This window comes from Coturnix japonica, chromosome 14, assembly GCF_001577835.2.
Source record: "Coturnix japonica isolate 7356 chromosome 14, Coturnix japonica 2.1, whole genome shotgun sequence".
NCBI classification, from domain to species: Eukaryota; Metazoa; Chordata; class Aves; order Galliformes; family Phasianidae; genus Coturnix; species Coturnix japonica.
In genome coordinates this window covers 6,810,882-6,835,268 of record NC_029529.1, presented here as the reverse complement: position 1 = coordinate 6,835,268, position 24,387 = coordinate 6,810,882, and the positions used below count along the sequence as shown (strand labels likewise).

At 52.3% G+C, this 24,387-nt stretch overlaps 3 protein-coding genes across 3 annotated transcripts; 2 read left to right on the top strand and 1 right to left on the bottom strand.

Annotated features, from left to right (window-relative positions):
* The first annotated feature begins 18 nt into the window (after positions 1-18).
* On the top strand, positions 19-9,630 carry UBFD1 (ubiquitin family domain containing 1). The gene is made up of 7 exons (XM_015876836.2): positions 19-132; positions 285-521; positions 591-799; positions 1,784-1,849; positions 2,072-2,177; positions 4,090-4,172; positions 5,410-9,630. Exons 1-7 carry the CDS (start codon positions 102-104, stop codon positions 5,518-5,520), a joined length of 843 nt encoding a protein of 280 aa, XP_015732322.1. The 5' UTR covers positions 19-101; the 3' UTR covers positions 5,521-9,630.
* A 648-nt stretch (positions 9,631-10,278) lies between these two features.
* ERN2 (endoplasmic reticulum to nucleus signaling 2) lies at positions 10,279-18,732 on the top strand. The gene is made up of 22 exons (XM_015876833.2): positions 10,279-10,436; positions 11,676-11,793; positions 12,039-12,072; positions 12,465-12,537; positions 12,633-12,705; positions 12,892-13,014; positions 13,273-13,374; positions 13,695-13,956; positions 14,146-14,224; positions 14,290-14,440; positions 14,521-14,642; positions 14,811-14,990; positions 15,080-15,323; positions 15,397-15,487; positions 15,700-15,889; positions 16,057-16,156; positions 16,296-16,495; positions 16,924-17,071; positions 17,169-17,296; positions 17,376-17,499; positions 17,648-17,715; positions 17,782-18,732. The coding sequence occupies exons 1-22, from the start codon at positions 10,374-10,376 to the stop codon at positions 17,971-17,973; spliced, it is 2,865 nt and encodes a 954-aa protein (XP_015732319.1). The 5' UTR covers positions 10,279-10,373; the 3' UTR covers positions 17,974-18,732.
* A 353-nt stretch (positions 18,733-19,085) lies between these two features.
* Positions 19,086-24,230, bottom strand: PLK1 (polo like kinase 1). Its single transcript, XM_015876835.1, has 10 exons — positions 23,671-24,230; positions 23,303-23,471; positions 23,066-23,210; positions 22,771-22,864; positions 22,252-22,471; positions 21,783-21,941; positions 21,488-21,565; positions 20,869-21,023; positions 20,221-20,403; positions 19,086-19,850 (listed from the first exon to the last, which is right to left on the bottom strand). The coding sequence occupies exons 1-10, from the start codon at positions 24,046-24,048 to the stop codon at positions 19,644-19,646; spliced, it is 1,788 nt and encodes a 595-aa protein (XP_015732321.1). The 5' UTR covers positions 24,049-24,230; the 3' UTR covers positions 19,086-19,643.
* Between the last annotated feature and the right edge of the window lie 157 nt (positions 24,231-24,387).

Below are 24,387 nucleotides of genomic sequence, written 5' to 3'. Positions count from 1 at the left end.
TGGCGGGCGGGGCGGTGGGCGGGGCTACGGGGGCCGGCGCGGCCCAGAGCTGAGCGGCGGCGTTTCCCGGCGCCCCCCGCGGCAGATTGTACACAATCATCATGGCCGCCGCCGCGTCCGCCGCCGCCGCAGGTAGGAGCGGGCGGCCCGGGGCGACGTGGGGCCGGGGCCGGCGGGGCGGGGCCGAGGCGGCGCGGGGCGGGGCCGGTGGCGGTAGGCGGAACGACGAGGGCCGGGGCTGGGCGGTTCCCCGGGGCCGGGCTGTTTCCCTCCGCTCCTCGCAGGTGCCGCGGAGCCGGGCATGGAGGCTGAAGCGCCGGGTTGTGGCGAGGGAGGCGGCTCGCCTCGGGGTGATGAGTGTATGTCCGCACCGCCGGGAGCCGTCAGCAACGGCAGCGACTCGGAGACAGGGCAGGAGCTGGTGGAGCTGCGGGTGATCTGGAACAAGAACAAGTACGACGTGAAGTTCCGCCTGGACAGCACGGGCGCGGACCTGAAGCAGAAGATCCACTCGCTGACAGGTGCGTGGGGCGGCCCCTCAGGCCCCGGCCCGGCCGCCGCCCCCTCACCCCCGTCCCCGTTCCCCCTAGGCCTGCCGCCCGCCATGCAGAAAGTGATGTTCAAAGGGCTGCTGCCCGAGGAGAAGACGCTGCGAGAGATCAAAGTCACCAACGGTGCCAAGATCATGGTGGTGGGATCCACCATCAACGACGTGCTGGCCGTCAACACGCCCAAGGATGCGGCTCAGCAAGAGGGGAAGGCGGAGGAGAGCAAGAAGGAGCCGCTCTGCAGGCAGAAGGTGCGGGGGTCCCAGGGGGTGGGTGGGACTGTGTGCTGCTTGCACCCTGCTCTGTGCCCCCCTGGTTGTGGAGCTGTGCGGTCCCCCCTGGGGCTTTAAGCAGCAGAAACATTTCATGCTGTTAGCACAAGTAAAGCTAGTTTCAATTGTAACTCACAGCTAACGACTTTTTGTTGGTGTAAAACAATTGGGTTTCTAAAAGCTGACTTTCAAATGTGTGCAGGGCAGTTGTCTCTGTGCTGAGGACAGCGTGGCTGCCGAGCATCCCCCTTACACCAGGGACTCCCTCCTGCAGTGCCATTCTGTGACTGCACCGTAGTATTGTGAGCTGGTGGAGAATTACAGCTCAAGGTGTTAGCGACCTCCCTCAGATAAACTAGCTTAAAAGCTTAGAAATGTACACCGTTGATCTGCAACCTTTATGAGACGTGCTTTTGTTTTTTCTGTAATTTATCATAGTTCACGTTCACTGTAAGTTCCATCATTGCTTAAAGGTACTCAGCAACTTATGAGCTCTGAGCATGGTTTTCTTGGTTACTACTGCTCTAATCTCCCTGTTTGGTGCTGTGTTGCGGTATGCTGCACTGTCAGATCTAGAGGACTTTCTACCATTCACTGAATATAACCCCTGACTGTTAAAACTGCCTTGTCCAGTGCCAGCCATGTGATTCAGCATGTACTTTTCAAAGTGAAACTCGTATTCTTTTTACGTGTATATATTTATATCTTTGTGCATCCTACAAGGGATGTTACACTTCACGTTACACTGGGAATTTATTCATCTCTATAATTTATGCAGGCTATTGTAGGGAGTGCTCAGTTAACTTTGAGAATTAACCGTTTCCTGCGTGATAAATGGTCTATGGATAGTCTTTAACTGTCTCTTAGTGCTATTGAGATCTGTTGGATTCAGGGTGCGTCGGAAGCAAATTGAGAAACTCTGTTGTGTAGGTGTAAATTCTCATTTCTCTTTTTACCTTTTAGCAACACAGAAAAGTATTGGATAAAGGAAAACCTGACGATGTGATGCCTTCCATTAAAGGTGTTCAGGTAGGTAAGTGGGTACATGGATTATTGTCACAATTGGTGAAGAGGTGGATTTTTTCTTGTTTTGTTTTGTGTGGTTTGAGACTGACTGTGCTGGTTTTAGCTTTCCTTTGTGTCTGGGAAGAAAACTGCTAAGTTGGATTGTTTTTATGCTTCAGAAAGTAAGAGGATACAGCTTTTCCTGTTGCTTGTTCCCTGTGACTTACCATATTGCCTTTGTTGTAGGAGCGCCTACCAGCTGTACCATTATCTGGCATGTACAACAAATCAGGGGGGAAAGTAAGATTGACCTTTAAACTCGAGCAAGACCAGCTATGGATTGGTACAAAAGGTGAGAAGCGCTAAAACTCTGAGGTGGTTAATTGGTAATTGGAGCATAAGTGAATCGTGGGAACGAGAAATATCTTCTGGCGTGACTGAATTGTGTTTGAGAGATAGTATTGTTATCTCATCTCTTCAAAACTAAATTCTGCTGCTGTTCCTCAAATGCCTTTCTCTCCAGTTGTTGAACATTAGTTGATACATTATTTCTGTTCTTGAAAAACTTGAGCTCAGTGGTGCCAGACGTGCATTCCAGTCTGCTATTCATAGTTCCAAACGTGAATTACAATATTTGGCATTTCTCATGTATCTCAAAAGCTCTTCATAAACATTGGTTCAATGCCAGCATCGCATAGAGGCCCGGTGACTTGGCTGAGACTCTGAAGAATCCTAGAACTGGGAATAAGAGTAGGAGTGTTGGCATCTTTGTTGTTATCTGTCCTTCCAGCAAAAATCAGGGGGGTGTCTTGTTTCACTGATGTACAGCTGCAGGAGCTACAGCATGTGTTGCTGTGCAGAGGAGTCAGTTTACTGTCTCGAGTGGTGCCAGAAGGAGCTGAAAGAGCTGCAGTGATAGCATGCAGCACTGAAGGTGTCCCAGAGAATCCTCCTGCTTCCAAAGGAAGCTGTGCACTTTTAGTTTGGCTGGGATGGAACAATATTGTAATGAATAAAAGGGCTTGCTCACTCTGCCAGTAAAGTAACCTAATTGGATATAATATTAGCTTTGGATGGCACATTCAGCTGCTACATTATTTCCAAAGTAAGCAGAAATCTCCTTTCCTGTCTACAGCAAACTTGATTATGAAAACTTTCTGGCTTTAAAAACTCTATGGACACCCATTGGAGTAGCATCTCTTAGACTTAATGACAGAGATTATGTATTTTCTATAGGTTGGGCAGGTGGGTCTTTTTGTCATTGATAATGTATTTAAAGTGCGTGATTAGTGTTTAGGTAATTAATACTCTTCTCTCCTACATCAGTTTCAAATTCAGTATTTCTGAGGTGTTCTACATTACTGCTTCTTAAGCCTTGAAACTTGATTCTCCACGTAATTGACTGTCTTTAATATAACCTGTTTCCCTACTTAATGAAATTAGCAGCAGCTTACTTCCTTCAGGGACTGGCTGTAATTGCTGGCTGTTGTTAGGGGAAAAACTCCTTCCTGCTCTGAGAAATGCGTGGCCCATGCCAACACGTCAGGGCTAGGATGAGCACAACTGGCTGTTAACGTGTTTTCTTCATTTATCAGTCCTGAAAAACTGAAACTGATTCTTCTGTCTTTACATCACAATGTTTATTTCCCTGCTTACTTATTATTAAAAAGTTTGGTTTGTTGTTTGTTTTTCTTCTGGATCACAGAGTAGTTATATAGATCTAAGGAATTCATTATTTAATTTCTCCTCTGTAGAATACTTGTGGTTTTCTCTGTCATATCCAAGAAGATAATGTTAGGCTGATATGGAAAGCTGAACTGGAAGGGAGCACCTTGGGGTTAAGTCATCAGAAAGAAGTGGGGACGTAGGAGAGAAATCTGCCATGAGTGATGTACTTTGTGCTTGTAGGTGGTTACTGCTGGCTGACATCAGGCTGCAGGAGTTGTAGCCATTTTCATTCCCCGTTTATCCATAAATGTTTCTTTTCCTGTGCTCCTAAAGTAACAGTGGTCCACTGTCTTATGATGAAGCCAGGGCTAGCTAAGGGTTAGCCAGCCTCACTTGGCTCAGCTGTGTTCAGCCTTGTAGTTCTGTGTAATCCCTGATAGTCAGTCCTGAGTGCTCTTCCCTGTCCTGGCTCTCAGTGTGAGCGCTGTGCTGGTAAGAGTGGAGTTTTTGGAAGTAACGGAGGTGGTGTTTGAAGTTAGCATAACATTCTACTTCCTCATACATCGGAAATAATGCTTTGATCAATTTTAATGTAGAAAGAACAGAAAAGTTACCCATGGCGTCCATTAAAAATGTGGTGAGTGAACCTATTGAAGGACATGAGGATTATCACATGATGGTAAGTAATGTCTCCAATAATATCATTCCAGTTACAGAATATGCAGAAGTAAAGCTGTCAGAATAGAGCAATGCTGAAACTGAAAGCAGTACCAGCTTGGTGTGTTGTGGAATGTCAGAATGTCAACACTGTCTGCTAACACTGTAAATATTTGGCTGGCACATTGAGTGTCTGCCACTGTGGAAATCTGGGATGGTTTCACAAGTGTCAGTGCAAATTAGTGCCCTCTGTCTTGTGACAGCACAAGCATTTTTACGGTGTATGAGCATAACTTGGGATTTCTTCTCTCTAGACTTTCCTTTATCTAGTTTAATTTCTGGTTTCTATTGTATTCTGTTTGTATAAACAGGCCTTGCTGGAGGTTTAAAAGTGAAAAGTGGTTTGATTCTATAATATTTTTCCCCATTGGATTTTCTGAAAAGCTGCTGGTGGGTGCAGGAAAGTAACACACTTAAGAAGAAAGCAGTGCTGATTATGCTGGATTTTTTTTTTGTCTGTTTCTTTTAATCTCTGGTTTCTTTTGAGGTTTTGCTTTATGGAGCACAATAAGTAACTTCTAATGCTGAAGTAAGTTTTGTATATAAGTCTGTGCCCTTACTTTAGGGGAAGAAATGCTGTACCTTAAAACAGTCTGCGGGAGTGAGCTGGTCGACTATTTGCTCGACTATTTTGTTTTTGATCACTGATAAAAGAAAACGTCCTCTTCTGGATATGATACGAGAGTGATTCTAAGACAAGGGTGGAGGTTGTTGGCATGCTGTGGTGCTCGTCCTCCCCTCTCCCTGCTGACAGAACTAGAGAACAGGACATTACCTAAATCTATTCTAGTCTGTGAGATTTGATTAATTAAAACATGATCATCGCCTTAGTTCCTGTTCAGCTTCCTAGCTTTGTGCATTCTGGTTCTATCTGTAGAAACTTATCTTTGGGTTACACAGTATGTTCTATCTTCCAGAGTAAATTCCTCACGTCCTTGAAACTGGCTGAGAGATTTTGTTGCAGCGAGAGTGTCTTAAAAAGAAAGAGCTCATTGCTCCCACGGGTACTTTGCAGTTGTTTCACAGAAGGATGTTTCCTTTCATTGCATATGAAATGCCTGTAGTGCTTAGAGGTGTTTGGAGGAGGCCGTGCTGTAGCAGCCTTGTGTGATTTTGCAGAGCATAAACATACGTCCGCTCTGTCTGCTATCAGCTGTTCTGATTCCCGTTTGTAAATGTTGTTGTTCTTAACTTTGCAGGCATTTCAGCTGGGCCCAACAGAAGCGTCTTACTACTGGGTCTATTGGGTACCAAATCAGTATGTTGATGCAATCAAAGACACGGTGCTGGGAAAATGGCAGTATTTTTGAAAGCACGCTCACCTCTGGCACAGGAAAATGACACAAAGCTAAAGGACACTGCTGGGAGAGGCCTCCAGCATGCCTGGATGTGACAGTCCTGGAACTTATTAATAAAATATGATAAAAGAGGCATTGATGGAAGCCAGAGGTGATGTTCTTTCACCATTAGTTTACTTTTAACTTAAAAATTTTCACCATCCCTTTTCTGCAGTCAGCTTCAACCGTATTTAAAGCAAAATGCAGTGGAAATCAATAAATTCTAATTCACAAAATATTGTGTGTAATACACTTAAATCCGCTGAGAGTTGATCTTCCAATTTAGTTCTAAAAAGCAACTATTACAATGTATTATTGAGGATTTTTTGGTTTTTTACATGGTTTGAACAAAAACGACTATTTTCATAACCTTTCAGTTACGAGCATTCGACTTAATTTAGTGACTTGGTTGTGACTGAGAATTTCAGAACCAGTTTATTTTTAGAAGTAAACTTGAAGCAGTGTAACAGTATGCAAAATGGATGTTCAGCAAGCCATATTCTGCTGGCCCTTTTCTTTCGGTGGCAAAGCTCTGCATTTATTTGCTTTTATAAACCCAAAGATGCCCTTCCTTTTTTGTCTTGTTTAACCCCCCTCCCCCTCTCTCCCAGTGCTGGAAGCTGTGGGTTGGTACTCCATGGCATGTATGGAGCAGAGGAACACCACTGTGGATGTTCTGTAAGCACTGTGACCCGGTGCTGCTCACTGTCCTGCTTTGTGCCGCCGTTGTTTCCCTCTCTGCTCCATTTCTGCCCGGAGTGCTGTGTTTCGGAGCTCTGTGCACACTGCAGCCCTGGGTCACATTGCAACTGTTGCGACAACACTTACCTGTCTAAGTGGAGAACAAACCTTCAGAAAGCTCCGGGCTGCACTCCATAACCATGCTGGTGTGTGCAAAGGAAGCGAACTGAATAGGCCTTCCTTCTATTTATGTTGGGGAGGAGGACAGAGGTGGGAGAAGGAAGTTCTGATGCCATTTTGCAACGTAAATAACTGCAGTAGCCTTTTGTGATCCAAATCTGAAAGCATATGGGTATCTTCTTCAGTGAACCCTGCCAAACCAGGGGGACCTGTCCAGCAACTGATCTGAAATTTCAGTTACCTTCCAGCTTTTCTTTGGCTCAAGTTTACAGTAAGTTCTTACAGTAAGTTCTTGCATCCAGTTCTGTCCGAAATACCATTCCGTGCCATTGGTTTGTGGTATTCAATGTCATCTCAGCAATTAATGTGCCATTTATCTCAGGTTTTCTGCAGGGACCTTCCAGTCCTGACAAGGTGCACATCCCTACCAGATTGTATGTGCAGTCAGACTGAGTCAGTCTGGCTGTGTGTTAAATCTGCAGCTAACAGATGGCAGTTTGGTTTTGGTTGTTTTAACCCTGTAAGCTTAATATCCTCAATCCCAGATAGCTCAGCATTTTGTGAAACTTGCTTAGAAATGTCCTTTTAGGAGCAGCTGAACTGAATCTATTCCATATCCATCTTTTGCTTGCCTTGAAATAGCCCAGTTGAAACTCAGCAGGTGCAAACTCCTAAATGACTATTTGTTTTATCCGAGAGGCTTGGGAAAGTATTCACTTCATGGTATGTCTTAAGGGTGTGTATTTACCTGTAGGCTCTTGATAGCAATGTAAGCAGCTTTTGTTTTGTCCTTTCAGTTAGAGTACTGTTGCAATACGAATTGTAAAGGTGTTCCATATCCAAGATAGAAACTGGTGATGTTCTGGTTAATGCCATTATGTGAGGTCTCTGCCTGTGGTGCTGCAGGTGGGGGCTCTTGCAGTGGGTTGGAGATAGCAATTCTTCTGTCACTCTTACTTTCTGATTGCCAGTGCGGGTGTTAATGCTTTAATTTTCACTTTCAGTCCCTGGTGGAAGGTGTATGTGCTGCAGTACTCCATCATTTGGTGTAGCTGGTGTATGAGGGTAATTAATGATGTTGGTGTCTTCTGTCCCTTGGGTTCACCTTTGCACTCATCTGTCTCTTTGGTTCAGGCTGTCAGCTCCACTCACTGCCTGGCTTGCTTGGAGCTCTGCATCCATTCACACCCGATTTCCTTCCCTGCTCTTTCCCTGGCTTGCCCCTGATCCATTTGTCTGTGGCTCAGCTCCTCCCCGAGTTGCTGTGGAGTCTGGGTTTGGTGCAGGGTCATGGTGAGTACATGGGGCACCATGGGCACTGCCCACTGCCGAGGCCAGAGGGGCACCAGGAGCAGCAGTGCACCTTCCCTGCACCTTCCCAGCCTGTCCCCACTCTGCTGGGGACAGCAACTTGTCTCAAACTGAGTATGAAAGTTGGGGGTAACAAAGCAGCTTTAGATATGAAGAAGAAAAAAAAATTAAAGATGATCAAAAGTGGTTCTGTTTAGGTTCTTCTATTTAAATTTGATTTGAAGTCTTGAATTTCTTTGAATTCAATTTAAAATACAGCAAAGGGATGCTTGCTGGAAGTGCTTTAATTGGTTTTTGTTGGATCATTACAGTGGGTTTCTCAGGAGTTCTCTGAAGCCAATATTCCTCCTGAACTTAGCAGCATCTCTTTTAAGATCCTCGCTCTTTTTGGAAGGACGCGGAGCTCTTTCTCATCTGCTGTGTGCCCATTTCTTCAAGGCGGTTATTGTCATTGATCATTAACATCCAAGAGAACATGCTGTGTGTTTAGTCCTGCTGTGCTGTAGCCCATCTGTCTGGAGCTGTGTACCAGGCTCCTGCTGCCTCTGGGTTTGCTCTGAGAGCTGTGGTGCGTCCCAGGGCTGGTGGGCATGAAGCAATGCTGTGCAGGAGGCAGCTTTGGTCCCCACTGAGACGTGGTGTCAGATGTGATGTGAGATGTAAGGAGTGCTTTCAGTTGGCTGATGAAGATTGCTTTGAGATCCAGTGTGTGCTCTTCCATAGGAAGTTTTTGGTAATAGCTGCAGTGATTCCTATGCAAAAGCTTAAACAACACTTAAACAACAATACGATGCCTTTCTATGGAGATTGTTTCCCTGCTGTGTGTATAGGTGTCTTTCCCCATGAGCGCTGTGTATGGGGGTTCCTTAGGAAACCATACCAGGTGTGTCAGGTTTATTGCTCAGTGGTGGAAGCAACCAGAGCACAAACATGTGGTGACAGCTGCAATTCCCACCCCCACTGCTGCCCTGTCCCACCCCAGCAGCCCTGCAGTCAGTTTGCTCATTGTGGTGCTCCAGCTCCCCCAGTGCTGTTCCCACACCCCCTGCCCGCTGACGGGGTCCCCTTCCTCTCCTTGTTCAGAGCGCAGCATTCCTTCTGCAGCTGCTTTGCATCCCAAGAACGAGCAATTCCTGGATACGTTTTTCACTTGGATTTTAAAAAAGATATCGTTTAAACTTTGTTTGGGTCCGATCGTAGAATGTGTTCTGCATGAAAACGCTGTATTATTTACACATTTTTCATATCATTAATTTCCATCAGTGACAGTGTCTAATGAGAAACAGGTAATTAAACTCACAAAAGAGAGAAGGGGAGATGAGTTCCAGGACCCAGACAAGCTGTTCACACACAGTGCTCACATCTGGTGTACACACACACACACACATCAGCCCCAATGCCTGCCATCCCTGAGCTGTGGCCAAGGCTTCCCATGCCCCTTCAGCACGGCATTCCCACCCAGCACTGTGCCAACCCCACACAGCAGTTTGCTTTCAGTCTTCCTTTGTTGGCTTCCTCTTTCCCCTCTGTAACATCATTTCCCAATTGATCTGCTTTCGTTCTGTGCCACGTTCCCCCTGTTGCCTTCAGCCACGGATTTGCTCGCTGCACTCACAATTCACGATGTCTTATCCATGTTCCGAGCAATTCATTCTTTCGTTTCTTGTTCTAACAAAACAAAAAGATCTTAGATGTTTGTGTCCACTGCAGGTTTATTTTAAATGGAATATGTAAGTACCATGTTTAATGGTATTTTTAAATAATCTTATTGCCTATTTCTGGGGAGCGGGAGATGACATATTTAGTCTTAGATTTGCACTGCTGGATTTTTTAAGTGTAACCTTGACTGGTTATCCTATTGTTTTATTCTGTAAGATTAATTAGTCTTATGAATTAAAGTTTGATAATGAAGCCTGTCTGTGTCGGAGTCTTTGGGCATTCTGCACACACCAACTGCAGCTCGTGGCATGAGCAAAGCTGGAGCCTGGGGCTGTCACAGCCAGGAGCCCCTGCACCAGGGCTGATCCCGATGCTATCAGTGCTGCTCAATGGGAGATTTCAGCTCGGTGCCTTATGTTGCTGATTACTAAAAGGAGGTGAGTTACGGTCAGCACTTCCTTAGCTCCCTGTTCACCCTAAGGGTACAGCCTTGTTTTAGTTCATAGGATGCTGAGTGTGCCCAGCCCGTATCCTGATATGGGCAGGGTCGGCCCCTAAAAAGCAGGTGTCCCTACAGCCCTGGCTCTTAATGCTCAGCATGTGCCGTCACGCGCTTTAGAAACTTTCTTCCCCTCTCTCCATCCACTGGGGGGCGGGGAGGGGTGGAAGAATGGGATGAGATAAACTACCAGCGTTAGTGCTGCAATGAAGTTCAACGCAGATGATAACACACGTGCGTCAGATGGAGTAACGTCCATTCCGCGCGATATGCTCTAAATCATAAGGGGCAATGTCATGATTTGTAGGGGCCGGGGGTGGATCTGAGGGCGCTCCCAGGGAGTCAAACCACCCGCCCCGTCCTCGTGCGGCCGCCCCGGGCCGGGAGGGGGCGGCGGGGAGGAAGCCGCGTCCTGGTTCCGGCCCGGCCCCGTTGCCTCTCGGGCGATAACGCGGCTCCGCCCGGCCCCGCGTTGTGCCCGCGGCATGTCCGTGCCATGGGCGGCCCTGCCGCGTTGATCCCTGTGCTGCTGCTGCTGCTCCTTGTGCCGCCCGCAAAGGTACGGGACTGCGGGACTGCGGGACTGCGGGACTGCGGGACTGCGGGACGCGCCACGCGTGGTTCTGCGAGCGGCGCTGCGTGGGGAGCCCGTGGGACGGGCCGAGTGCGGGAGCGGCGGGTGCGCTCCGTCTGGGCAACCCGCAGCTGGACGGGCGGTGCGGTGTGATGCGATGCGGTACGGAGCGGGGCCGGCAGCGGGATGCGACCGAGCTGCCAGAAGGAGAAGAAAGGGACGGAGCTGCGAGGGCCGAGGGAGGTTTGGAGGGACGGAGGGAGGCTGCGGCAGTGACTTCTGCGACACAACCGTGTCGGTTCCGGACCCCACGACGACCCTCAGGGCTGCGGCACCGGGGGGGGATTTCTGCCGGTGGGCTCCGCTGCGACCGCCGCTGGGTCCTACGGGCGGGCACGCAGCAGCCCCGCGGGCAGCGGTTGTGCTGGGTCCTGCTCTTTCCGCCTGGCCGGGTCCTCAGGCTGAGCCCCGTGCTTGGCTCACGGCCGAGGACGTGGTGAGCTGCGGGTCAGAGCCGCCGCGGCGGTGGGATGAGCAGCCGGGACCCCGTGCACCGAGCGTCGGTCCGCGGGCAGCGAGCAGTCGGGCAGCAGGTGCTGTCCCTGTGCTTCCTGTACCGCGTCACTCCTATCCCCATCCTGTTTGTTAATGGGGTGAGGCCACAGGGTGAGCGTGGCAGGTGAGCTGGCGCTCGTGAATGTGGACATGGCACACGGAAGCAGCAGTTCCACAGTAGGTTTGCAATTAGTCCCATATCATAAAGGCAGCTGAAGCGCACAACTGTGAGAGCCTTCACCATTAGTTGCACTTCTGGCATTGAAACTAACCCAACAAGTTTGGTTCTGGAAGGAGCTGGTGGCTGGGCTACATGTGTCACCATTAGGAGGGGCCGTGAGGACAGCAGGTCACAGCCAGCCCTGCAGGCACAGCGTGCCCCAGAGCAGCGGGGGTTTGGCACTTCTGCCACCCATTCATAAAACACAGCACCTCTGGGTGCTGCAGCTGTCATCCTCTGCCATTCCATGTCACAGACCTGATGGCTGGCTGTGCTGTGCTTGGCACAGAAGGTTTTCCTCACTTGGGAGCAGGGAGGACCACGTTCTGCTCCCCTGCAGCCCGCTGCCTTGCTGTGTGGGAGCCATACAGCACAGTGCTGTTGGATGGCACAGCACCATGCTCATCCCCGGTCCATCTGTGCCCTGAGGCCTCCATTTCTGCCCGCAGTGCCTCACAGATAGTGCTGTGACCATCCCAGAAACTCTGCTCTTCATATCCACGCTGGATGGAAACCTCCACGCAGTCAGTAAGAGCACCGGCGATGTCAGGTGGACCCTGAAGGATGGTGAGTGCCAGCCCAGGTCTCACCCTGCAGCTCTATGTGCTCCCCAGGGCCGCCGGGCACAGCTCTGTCCCCACACAGCTGCTGGCAGGGAGCATTGGCTGTGCTGCTGGCCGTGACTATTCTGGGTCTGACATGCAAATAGGTCTGCCCTGAGCATGGCAGCACACGGCTGTGTGTAAACACTGCCACGCTGTGCCCTGCAAGGGGTGAGGCTGCTGACGTGTGTGTTTCACTCTCTTTTTCAGATCCCATTCTGCAGGTGCCGGTCTATGTCGCAGAGTGAGTATTGCTGTCCTGCCAGGCAGCCTGTTACCTCCAGCCCTGCAAGAGGCATTTGGGGATGCTGACAGATGGGGCTGCCCTGAGAAACCAACCATTCACAGCCTTAGTGAAAGTCACCATGCCCACCTTTGTGCTGGCACTTCATGCACGATGATGTGCAGTAGCTGTGGCAGACCAAAACCACCATGCACAAAAGGATGGGAGAGAACAGAGGAAATCTCTGAGTCCCCTTCAAGCTGTAGGGGACCTGGGGACAGCAGGGAGCTGCTCATGCTGGCTTGGGGCAGGAGGGAACCATGCAGGACCTCTGCTGGAGGGGTCACCTTACTGCAGCTCCTGCTCAGCCTGGAGGTTGGGGGCAGCTCACACGTTGTTCTCCCGCTTTTCAGACCAGCTTTTCTGCCAGACCCCAACGATGGCAGCCTGTACATCCTGGGAGGGAAGAAAAAAGAAGGCCTGATGGTCAGTGGGGGCTGCAGCCCACCTGTCCCTTCTGCTCCCCTGGGCTGTGGCAGCTGTCGGTCCTTGACACTGTGACGTGTTGGTCTGTGTTGCAGAAGCTGCCGTTCACCATCCCAGAGCTGGTCCAGTCGTCACCATGCCGCAGCTCAGATGGGGTGCTCTACACGGGTATGGGAGCTAAGGCAGCACTGCTGCTGGGGAAGGTGCCTGATGTGTGAGCGTGGAGCTGCAGGGAGGGAGTGGGGGGAACTTGTGGATGTGTGGCGACAGGCTGGGAGAGGTGGGCAGGAGGCAGCTGCTGAGTGGGAGAGCAGCGCTGCAGAGCTTTAGGGCAAAGTGTGCTCTCGTTGGCAGGGAAGAAGCAGGACACCTGGTTCATTGTGGACCCCAAGTCAGGGGAGAAGCAGACCACGCTCTCAACAGAGGCCTGGGATGGGGTGTGCCCCTCCAGCCCACTGCTCTACATCGGACGCACCCGTAAGGCTGTGCACCCCCCGCTCACCCTGTGGGTCCCGGGGGATGCTGGGCTGTTCAACCTCCTCTGCAGCTATCTGGGGTGGTCTCTGTGACTGCTGCCAGCAGCAGGCTCTGCTGTCCCTTTGGAAGTCGTGTGCTGGGGCTGGAACTGGCACTGGCCTCATGCTGGCAGCTCCTGGGGTGTCAGCATGTCCCCTCCACATCCGAGGCATCGACCCTGTGGCACACAGTGACTGTGCTGCTCTGCTCTTGCCCTAGAGTACGTCATCACCATGTATGACACCAAGACCAGGGAGCTGCGCTGGAACGCCACCTACTCTGACTATTCAGCACCGCTCTATGAGGAGTCCTACCCCTACAGTGAGTGTCCCTGGCCCTGCCCACACTGGCTGTGCCATGGTGCTGCTGCAGCTGGGACCTGCCATAGCAGCTGCTGTGCCGTGCCGTGCTGTGCTAAGGCTCACCTGCCTGGCAGAGATGGAGCCATGGCTCTGGGATGGGCAGCATGCGTTTCACTGGCACACAGTCCTCTTGTCCCATTGCTGTGCCTTGTAAGATACCCATGGAGCTGCGGGATGCATTGGGTCACCCCAAGCCCACAGTGCATGGCTGGCATGGGCAGAGGGATGCAGCCACACAAGCAGCAGCTCTACATTGCCTCCCTTTCTGTGTCCATCCAGAAATGTCTCACTTTGCCTCCAGCGGGGACGGCCTGGTGGTGACACTGGACAAGGAGAGTGGTGAGGTGCTGTGGGCACAGAACTATGGCTCACCTGTGGTTGGCATCTACATGTGGCACCAGGACAGCCTGCGGCGCATCCCCCACCTCAACATGGCCATGGAGACACTGCGCTACCTGACCTTCCACTCGCAGGACATCCACCTCCCCAGCTGGGGCCACCAGAGCATGAAGGACTTCACGGCCACCAAGACCCAGCTGCTGTAGGTGACACAGTGTGAGGTCCCACTGGGGTGGCTCCAGGTGGTGGCTTAGTGTCAGTGAGGCACTGTCACAGCTGCCAGCATCTTAAGGGATGTGGGATGCCAGCGGGTCCCAGCAGTGACAAGCCATGGCACTGGGGTGCTCATGCCCACCTGCCCCACTGAGCTGATGCTGCACCTGTATTGCAGGCCAGCGCTGTACGTGGGGAAGCACGCAGCCAGCTTCTATGCATTGACCTCCCTGGTGCACGGCAGTGTAGCACTGGTGGTGAGTATCTGAATCCCTGTGCCATCCTGTGTGTGCACCTCATCCCCATTGCCCCCATCCTGCAGCCACAAGGGATCACGCTGGCCAGGATCGATGGCCCCACCACAGCTGACGTGACCATGAGAGAGTCAGGAGAGTGTGAGATCACCCCCAGCACCGATGTCAAGTACCCACAGGGCAGCATCACTGCACTACACAACCAGTGGCTGCTGATAGGTGCGGGGCCGCATATGGTGGGTGGGGGCTGCCTTGCCGTGCAGCTACAGCTCTCAGCTCTCTGCTTTCCCTCACCCCAGGGCACCATGAGCTGCCTCCCGTGGTGCACACCACCATGCTCAGAGCCTTCCCTGAGAACCTGAGGAAGGCGACAGAAACCATCATTCCCCGCAGCTCTCCTGCCAGGACCCTGTTTGACGAGGTGAGTGGTGGAGCACTGTGTGTCACTGCTCCGCTGGGGGCACCTTGGGCCGTGAGGGGTTGTGTGGGTTGGATGGAGTCCCAGCATATGGGGTGGTGTCGGAGGGGGCCTTTGGGAATAGCTGGGAGCCCCAGGTGTTGTCATAACCCAGAATCCCCTCTCGTGCAGTTCCTGGCACCCAGCAGTATGGAGGAGCTGGCACTGCGGGGCAGCGAGGGGCACGTCCCCCCTGAGCCTGGCAACAGGGAGCAAACAGAGGTGTACCCGGATACTGGCAACTGGGACCTGCTGCTGGCTGCTGTCGGCACAGCGCTGCTGGGCGGTGGGATCCTGCTGCTCCTCGTCATGGTGCGTGGGCTGCATGATATCACCTCTCAGAGCATGCTAAGGCTGTGGGTGCTGGCAGCAGCTGAGAGGATTCCTCCTTCTTGCTCCAGAAGCTGCAGAAGCAGCATGAAGTGCAGCAGCAGCAGCTGGAGAAGCAGATTCAGCTCTTGCAGCAGCAACAGCAGGAGATGCTGCTCCCACATCGCAGCTCCGGTGAGGGCATCCCTGCAGCACCCAACAAGCAGCCAGCGGGGAGCAGGGGAAGTGCACCTGGGCTGGAGCCAAGCACTGATCCTTGTGCCCCCACGGAGCTGGTGAATGGGATGGTGAGCATGAAGCCAGCAGAGTCTGCAGGTAGGAACTGAACCAATGTCCTTTGTGGAGGAGCAATGCTGGAAGGCTGCAGGGTGTGTGCATTCCTCTGCAGAACTGGAGTCCGATGTGGTTGTCGTTGGGAAAGTTTCCTTTAACCCCAAGGATGTGTTGGGCCACGGAGCAGGAGGGACCTTCGTCTTCAGGTGGGTGCATGGCACTGGGACCCGTTCTGCTATGACTATGGGGAGATGGCCCCTCACTGCACACCAACCCAGAGCCTCCAGCACAGTGAGGGGTGTGATTTTCCTACAACAAACCTTAGCTGAACCTCTGGTGTTCAGCTCTGGGCATCCCTCCCATGCTGGGGGTTGTGGTGTTGCCTGGTGCCCAGCCATCTCTGTCCATCTGCACACAGGGGGCAGTTTGAAGGCCGGAATGTAGCAGTGAAGCGTCTTCTGCCCGAGTGCTTCCACCTCGTGGACCGTGAGGTGCAGCTGCTGCAGGAGTCAGATGAGCACCCCCACGTCGTGCGCTACTTCTGCACTGAGAAGGACAGGCTGTTCCACTACATCGCTATTGAGCTCTGCTCTGCCACGCTGCAGGAGGTGAGTGCACAGTCCCGCCATGCCATGAGCTGTGGTCACCCTGGGCATGACAAGCCTTGGGTGAATGGCTCTGTGAGCTCATACACCTGACACTCTTCCTGTCCAGCCATGCTCTGTTTGCATCAATACTGGCCCCAGCTCACCTCTCTGCCTTTCTCTGGTTGCAGTATGTGGAGAGCCCCAGCTTCGATCGGCGCAGCCTGGACCCGGTGTCTGTCCTGCACCAGACCATGTCAGGGCTGGCGCACCTGCATTCACTCAGCATCGGTGAGGCAGCAGCATCCCTGTGGTGATGGCATCCATCAGGGCACCGTGTCCTGTTCTTAGCCAGCACAGCAGCATCCTCTGACTTGGCCCTGCAGCCACAGCTCCGCCTGCGGGTAACGCTGCAACCCGTTTCTTGCAGTTCATCGTGATCTGAAGCCCTGCAACATCCTCATCTCTGTCCCCAACAGCCATGGGCAGATCCGAGCTGTCATCTCTGACTTTGGGCTGTGCAAGAAGCTGCAGGGCGGGCGGCACAGCTTCAGCCTGCGCTCTGGCATCCCCGGCACCGAGGGCTGGATCGCACCCGAGGTGCTGCAGGAAGCACCGAAGGAGAACCCCGTCAGTGAGCCACACGTCCTGCTTAGCACTCACCAGCCTTCCCCTGCTGCCTCCTCTTGCTTGCAGTGTGCTGCTGGAACACACGGTTCAGACCAGAGCTCTGGGAGCAAAATGTGGCCCCAGCACAGCAGTGTTCAGTGCCAGAGCTCCTCCAGGCAGCCCTGCTGCATTGCTCCTTCCCAATGCAATGGAAGCCTGGTGGAGCAGAAGCGCTGCTTCATCCCTCTGTTTCTTGGCCCTGCTTTGGCAAACATGGGGCAGGTGGAGGTTGCACACCTGCTGGTTCTAGGTTGCCTTGTGCTTGGGTCAGCTCATGTGGGCGCAAGGGCAGCAACTGCTCTGCTGAGTTTGTCTGGCATATGCTCCATCACAGAATGGAGAAGCTGCTGTGGGCTGTGAGGGGCCCATCTCCTGCCTGTGTCTTGCAGACATGCGCAGTGGACATCTTCTCTGCTGGCTGTGTTTTCTACTACGTGGTGTCAGGAGGACAGCACCCCTTTGGGGACAGCCTGCGGCGCCAGGCCAACATCCTGGCAGGTGCCTGCCAGCTGCCCTGCCTGCAGGAGGATGTGCACGGTGAGGCTGCAGTGGGTGCCTGCAGTGCCGTCCCTGCACTGAGCCCTGTGCCCATCTTCCTCGTGCTACCACTGCTCTCTTCTGTTCCGTGCACCAGACAAGGTCGTGGCCAGGGAGCTGATCACATCCATGCTCAGCAGTGAACCCCAGAGGCGACCCTCAGCCCCTGCTGTCCTCATGCACCCCTTCTTCTGGAGCGCAGAGAAGCAGCTGCAGTTCTTCCAGGTGTGTGCCATGCACTGCGTTACAGTGCGGGCAATGAATTTCTTCCTCACATCTCACACATCCCCACTGCGTGGTGCAGGATGTCAGTGACCGCGTGGAGAAGGAGCCAGCTGAGGGGGCCCTGGTGACAGCCCTGGAGGCGGGTGGTCGTGCTGTGGTGAGGACAAACTGGAGGATGCACATCTCCCTGCCGCTGCAGATGGGTAAGAAGCAGGAATATACAGGGAATGGAACATTCCGGGTGTCAGATAGCCCCATGGTCAGACACTGGAGGTGATGGAGGCACGCAGAGCAGAACCCCATGGCTGTGGGGCTGTGCTCCCAGCACCCTCTTATCTGCTCTCCCCACAGACCTGCGCAAGTTCCGCACCTACAAGGGCAGCTCAGTGCGTGACCTGCTGCGTGCCATGAGGAACAAGGTACATCCCACCCACCCCCCCCACCCACACTGCACTGCCATCCCTCACATCCCCCTTCTCCTGCAGAAGCACCACTACCATGAGCTGCCTGCTGAGGTCCGTGAGGCGCTGGGCCCCGTCCCCGATGGCTTCGTGCAGTACTTCACCTCCCGCTTCCCCCGGCTGCTGCTGCACACACATGGTGCCATGCAGCTCTGCGCCCATGAGCGGCTCTTCCACCCCTACTATAGCCCTGAGCTGGGGGGCACAGGGAGGTGAGCAGGGTCAGCGTGGTTGCAGCACCGCTCCTCATAGCCCAGGCTGCCAGATTATTGACCTTTGGGGCTTACCTGTATGGGACTCAGCCACAGCAATCCTCCTGGATGGCCCCGGAACCTTCTGGCATCCTTCTCTCCCCAGAGTTGGACAGGATGAGATGAGGACATGGGCACCTTGTGGTGCATGTAGGGTCTGCCAGACCCACGGGGCTTCTGCCTTTGCAGAGCCTTGGGGTCCAGACATAGGAGCTTGAAGACCAGAGAGTAAAAATTCTCTACTGCAGATGCGGTATTTTGAGAGGTCAGGGAAGGAAGGAAAACAAAACCACTTTCCTGGGAGCAGCTGGAGCCCACAGGTTGCTCCTCAGATCAGCAGCCTCGTTCCCAAGGTTCCTCTTAGGGAAGCAGCTGTCTGCACGCTTAACACAGAGATGGGAGCAGAAGGACTGATCGCACAGTGCTGACCCTGGACACAGTCTTTATCCCCAGCTGACAGCACACAAATCAGTGCTCAGCATCTGTCACAGGGCTTCAGCCTCCCTCTTTGCAGCGGGACTAGGAGGACATGCCAGGCCTAGGGGGAGGCTTGAAGTCCCCATCACAGTGCTGATAGCAAGCTGGGTTTGTGCAGACCCATTCCTCTTTTTGCTGGAATATGGGATCTTGTTACTGTAGGTAACAAGGCATTTGTACCTGGTTTATCTTCAGAACACTGTATGGCCAAGAACATTTTATACAGAATGTTACAAAATAATAATAATTAAAAAAAAAGCTTGTCTTGCTTTAAACCAGACTTGTACAACAGCAGCAGATGCCAGCCATCAGCACTAGACTATTGCAGCAGTCCAGCATGACTACAGTGTTAGCAAAGTACTTACAACATGAAACATAATCAAAGGCTCTGATCAAACAGAAAAGGGGAGGCATAGAACTGCTTTCCTCCTGCAATAAGCCCCAAGGCTCTTCTCTATTTTCTTTTTGGCATTGCCAAAGAGCAAATCCAAGGCTGAGCTCAGCCAGCAGCTGGTGGGAAGAGCTGGTGGAGATGATAGGTCACGAGGAATCTACAAGTAACATGCTGCTGCCTCCCTGTCAAGGAACCAAGAGAGGCTGGACACTCCCAAGAACAATCTTTAATCAAGTTATACAATATACAAAAGTTTAGTTTGCATGTAGAACAAGTTCAGTATTAAAATGCAGATTGCTCAGTCTCAACCTGGGCAGGTTAAATACATTAGTTGTACTGTGACAAAAGGAAACAAAGTCCAGAGCATCATGCACAGACATGTACAAAACTTACATGATCGTTCTGGGGAGAACCCCACGCTTTATCTCATTAGAAGGCCCAGGAACCTCCAACAAGAGGGTTGGTGTTTGAGTCAGGCTTTAGGCTTTGAAAAGTTAAGGGGATGGGGAAAAAAAAAGACTATATAAGTAATTTTAAAAAAACACTTTGTATTGGGAAGAGCAAGAAACCCCTTTGTGCACCACTCACAGTGAACACAGCACCATCACCACAGCATCAGGGGCTCCCTGGGGGCAATCAGAGTGTACCCAGAAGCAGGAACCCAGCTGTGTGATGGCAAGTTACAGTACAAGGGATGCTAATAAACTTCCCTGTCCACAGCTGAGCCGGTTTGGCACAGATGTTGGTTCCATCAAGACCAAAGCCTAAACGGAGGATTTCACACGGGCTGAGCCAGATTTTGAACTGAGGAGTTTCTCCACCATGGTGCGAGCATAGCGTAGTCGGCTGGCCAGCTCCTTGCAACATCCATGCTCTTCAATGAGGCTCAGCTTGTATGTGCGGAAGTCCCGTTTCTCATCTATATATGTGACAGCAGCCATTAGAGGGCACAAAATGACTTTGGTGTGGTCCTGTGGGGGAGGGAACACAAGGTCAGCACATTGCTCTGCAATGTTTTTCACTCCTTCGGATGAACCAACACAGCAAGGTCACCCCAACTGCAGGCCAGCAGCATGCTGACAAAGCACAACACTGCAGAAAAGCCGCAACAAGAAAGCTCTTACTCATAGAGTGAAGCAAAGGGAAACAAGTTCATGCTAAAGGAAACAACTACTAGATGAGCTAGGAATGGCTGGATGGCTTAAATACCAGCAAGCAGAGCAAGGAGCCTTCTAGTGCTACGTTCACAGGGCAAAGCTTCAGCTCAGGTTGTAACTGCCTGCAGGAATCACCACCTTACCACAAAGCACTGAATGCAGCAAGTCAGTACAACAGCCTCACCTGGAAGAAGTTGATCTGCACGGTGCCATTGCTGAGGTGCAGGATGATGGCACTGCGGGTCCGGAACCACGTGCAGAGGTAGGGTAAACGTGCCAGCTCGTCTCCTTCCCGAGGTGTAATGTTAGCACCTGCCTTCAGCAAGTGCTCGCTCATGTAGTTCCTGAAGTATTTCAATAGTGTTATCTGCAAATAGAACAGGCTGTCAACAGACAGGCTGAGGATGAGCCCTGATATCTGGGGAGAGTAGGAGCTGTTACCACAAATTGAGACTTATGTCTTTCAGAGCTTAAGGGGTCACTGCACAAACTGGTGCAAGTTCTCAAGCACCACCAGAGTTAACTTCACTGTCTGAGTACAAGACTCATTTTGCTGAATGCTTCAGCACATGTCAGCTTCATGAGAGTTTATTTATGTGAAGCTGCTCAGAAATGAGCTTCAGTTAGCAACTAGAAAAAAGCAAGATGCTGCCAGGAACTCTCTTTTGGGTCACATTTTACCAGCCAAGAGGAATCCTGCTGAATGCGACTCCCAGTAACAGATGTTTCCCCCCCCCCACTGTCCACCCTGATAGCAAAGCTCAACGAGACCTGCAGAAATCTCATCAGGAACAGCCACCCACCACCAAGGGCTCCTGTCCTCTGGACTGACCTTCTTATTCAAGGCAGAGGGGCAGGATCTCACAGTGAAGTAGGACTCGGTGTTGTTTTGCTCAATGTACTGCAAGCTGTCCCCATCATTGTACATAATGAGACGAGTGGAGTCATTGAAGAGAACTCCAACACTGTTGTCACATAATTGATAACCTGGTTGAAAAAAAAGCCTGTCAGACCTTCACACACATGGGACCCTTGGTTACATGAAATACAGAGCTGGATCATCTAGGGGATCCCTGGAGGCCACCTCATCAATTTTAAAGATCCTCCTTTTAACAGAGGTCGAGATGGCACTTTTTTCTCCTCTGGGTTTGTCACCCTCCTTTGCTGCATTATCTGCTGCATAAGCAACTTCAACTCCTACACTGAGTACACACATTAGCCACTTTGGATCCACAGGGTCCTGCTGCCTGCATCCTTAATGTGGCCAGGGTAGATATTCAGTGGCCATTACTCTGTGTTCACTTAGTGTTTGATGGTGCTCCCGGTGATACTCTTGAATGCAAACACTGATCATGATTTAAGAACTAAATCTACACTGAGCACAGATCAGGACTTCTACCAGCTGCTTTAGGAGCTAGAAAAGGCTGAAGTACTGCCATCATGTTATTTACCTAGACCATACTTATCCGAGTAGTCCACCCATTTGCTAACCCAAAAGATGGGAATACAGGCTGGGTCTTCAGCTTCTTCTGCAAGGAGAAAAGGAGTTTGTTAGAAGACATTTTAAGGCATGCTGTGCAGCACAGCAAGCAAGGCCAAGAGGAAGGTAAGTAGCTTCCACATTGCTTTTCTGCCTTTCAGGTTGAAGCTGAGGTCAGTTGGTCCCTCAGTTCAGCCAAGAGGCATCAATGACAGAAGCAAGTTGTCCAAAAATGTCAGTGCCTGTGGGATTGTCCCCAGACTCACCTTGTCTCACTGCAGTTCTCTCAGAGGGTTTGGCTGAGTTGACTGCAGTCAGCTGCTGTAACATGTCTGCTAAGTGACACTCAATGCTGTCTCCCACCTCCCGCAGCCCAGCTGCATCTTCCTTTTCAGGCAGGTTTTCTAATGCAGGGCTTTCTGGTCCTGGGCCAGAAAAAAAAGAGAAGATTGCAGAAACATGAGCAGCAAGTTTCTAAAAGCACCAATTTACATGCTACCCTAGTTATAAGAAACACATTATGCACCTCATAGCTGAACTGCTCCCTGCTTTGGTTCTGGACAAAGAACAAGGAGAACTCCCAGACACGATATGTTCTAGTTATCATGAGAACTGGGAGAGTAGGTGAGGCAGCACTATATTCCCCACAGATGGGTCTGTGTGTTGCTAGAGGCCAGGCAGGCACTCATCCAGTGCTGCAGTCCTCAGCCCTCACTTCCAGACGCCTCCTCTTACCTTTGTTGAGTGCCGTCAGTGGCTTTCGCCCATTCAGTTCAAGTGTGCTGGGAGCGATTGAAAACCGAGGTGCAACAGTGAGACAGCTGGTGGGCAGGCGGCTGGGGATGTACCCTGATGTGAAGAACTCATCGTTCAGCAACTCATTGATAGTTGGGCGCGTGGCAGGGTCAGATCTCAGCATCTTCTGAATGAGGTTAGCAGCTACAGGGTTGATGTGCTAGGAGGAGACAGGCAGAGTTGTGAGTCAAGCAGAAGGACAAGCACACATTAGTGGCATCTGCTCTGTATAATACAACAGGTTCTGCTCAGAGCACAGCTCTGGGTCAGGCAAGCAGGACATAAGCCTGGGAGACAGAACCATACAGGTTCACTCTGCCACTGATTGATACAGCCCCTTCCCATCTCACTGTGATAATAGCTGCTTCACTATTATGTGAGAGCCCACTGAGTGCCAGAAATGGGATGGTACAAGAACGGCTGCAAGATGAATAGACCCACCCATGAGAAGTACTTTACCTTGGGAATAGTATACTCATTCTTCTTGATTCGGAGGTATGTTTCTTTGAGACAAGAGGTTTCAAAAGGTGGTTTCCCCACCAGCAGAGTATACCTGTGTGTTTGTAGACATGGAAGTGTGTTAGATTTATTCCCCTCCCTCCCCCAGAGCACCAGGGAGGTCAGGTGCCAGCAGCCATGGCAGTGTGCTGGATACAGCACATCCATAGCTGCAGGATACACCAGAACCTCACAGGGGCCAACAGGATGTGGGGCACAGGGACCTCACAGCCCTGCAGGAGACACTTTGACTCACATGATGCAGCCAATGGACCACACATCCACTTCAAAGCTGTGCCCCTTCTTGCCCAGCACCTCTGGGGCGATGTAGTTGGGGGTCCCACACAGGGTCTTCTTGCGCTCACCATCATACTCCACTTTGGTGGCCAAGCCAAAGTCACCTTGGGGAGACACAGAGATGGGAGCAATGAGAGAACCCAGGTGGGGTGGGACAGCCATGGGGGTCCTGCAGGCACCGCACCCCGACACCTACCGATCTTCACCTCCATGTCATCGCTAAGGAAGAGGTTTCCCAGCTTGAGGTCTCGGTGGATGACGCGCTGGCTGTGCAGGTACTGGCAGCCCAGGATGGTTTGCCGCAGGTAATAACGCACCTCGGGCTCGCTCAGCGCCTTCCGCCGCTTGTGCAGCTCCAGCAGTGACTGCGGGGATAAGAACACACGGGGATAAGAGCACATAGGGATAAGAACACACGGGGATAAGAGCACATAGGGATAAGAACACTCGGGGATAAGAGCACATAGGGATGGGGGTGTTGGTCACGGTGATGGGGTGTTGGTCGGGGTGTTGGTCACCCAGCTCCCATCCCGCTCAGCCCCCACCCGCACCCCCCGCCCTCACCCTGCGGCGGCACAGCTCCAGCACCACGTAGACGAAATCGCTGTCCTCGAAGAACCCCTGGAAGCCCACGACGTGCTGGTGCGCCAGGCTGCGGTGGATGGCGATCTCCATCGACATTTTCTCCTTCTGGTGCGGTTTGGCCAGCAGCGATTTGGGCACCACTTTCCCAGCGAACACCTCCCTGCTCTCGTTCTCGGTCAGTTCGTAGCACCGAGCGAAGCCGCCCTTGCCCAGGAACCGGCCCCGCACGTAACTGCGCCTGGTCCGCGGGTCCAGCAGAACCTTCGGAACCTCTTTACCCGCAGCCGCCGTCGCTCCACCCGATCGGGCCGGTTCCACCGCAGCCACCGGTCGGGCTTTGCCGCCCGCCGCGTTCATGGTGCCGCTGTCCGAGCTGAGAACTGCAGTCAAAGCCGAATGAGGCGGAACCGAACCGGATCCGAACCCCGAAGCGGAGCCGTGCGGGACGCGCTGTGTCGCTGTGTCTCTATGTGCGGCGCTCAGACCGATTCAAACGCGGCCCCCGAGCGTTACGCGCCCGCGGCGGCTCCTCATTGGTCCGGAGGATTTAAAATCCACGCCGCCCGCCGCGGAGCAACATGGGAGCGGAGCGACACAGCCCGGCTTAAAGAGACAGGAACCGGCGGGGACGGAGCACAGCGCCACCCAGCGGGCGGGAGGAGCGAGCGGCGCGGCGGGTATGGGCAAACGCAGTGG

Excerpts from the sequence above, each read along its gene's own strand:
- ERN2 (XM_015876833.2), top strand. The coding sequence starts at position 10,374 with ATGGGCGGCCCTGCCGCGTTGATCCCTGTGCTGCTGCTGCTGCTCCTT. Across the intron at positions 13,375-13,694 it reads TGAGGAGTCCTACCCCTACA|AAATGTCTCACTTTGCCTCC; the intron begins GTGAGTGTCCCT and ends GTGTCCATCCAG. Across the intron at positions 14,991-15,079 it reads TCCTGCTGCTCCTCGTCATG|AAGCTGCAGAAGCAGCATGA; the intron begins GTGCGTGGGCTG and ends TTCTTGCTCCAG.
- UBFD1 (XM_015876836.2), top strand. The coding sequence starts at position 102 with ATGGCCGCCGCCGCGTCCGCCGCCGCCGCAG. Across the intron at positions 2,178-4,089 it reads GCTATGGATTGGTACAAAAG|AAAGAACAGAAAAGTTACCC; the intron begins GTGAGAAGCGCT and ends ATTTTAATGTAG. Across the intron at positions 4,173-5,409 it reads ATGAGGATTATCACATGATG|GCATTTCAGCTGGGCCCAAC; the intron begins GTAAGTAATGTC and ends TTAACTTTGCAG.
- PLK1 (XM_015876835.1), bottom strand. The coding sequence starts at position 24,048 with ATGAACGCGGCGGGCGGCAAAGCCCGACCGGTGGCTGCGGTGGAACCG. Across the intron at positions 21,024-21,487 it reads CTCGGATAAGTATGGTCTAG|GTTATCAATTATGTGACAAC; the intron begins GTAAATAACATG and ends TTTTTCAACCAG. Across the intron at positions 20,404-20,868 it reads CCTCTGCCTTGAATAAGAAG|ATAACACTATTGAAATACTT; the intron begins GTCAGTCCAGAG and ends TTCTATTTGCAG.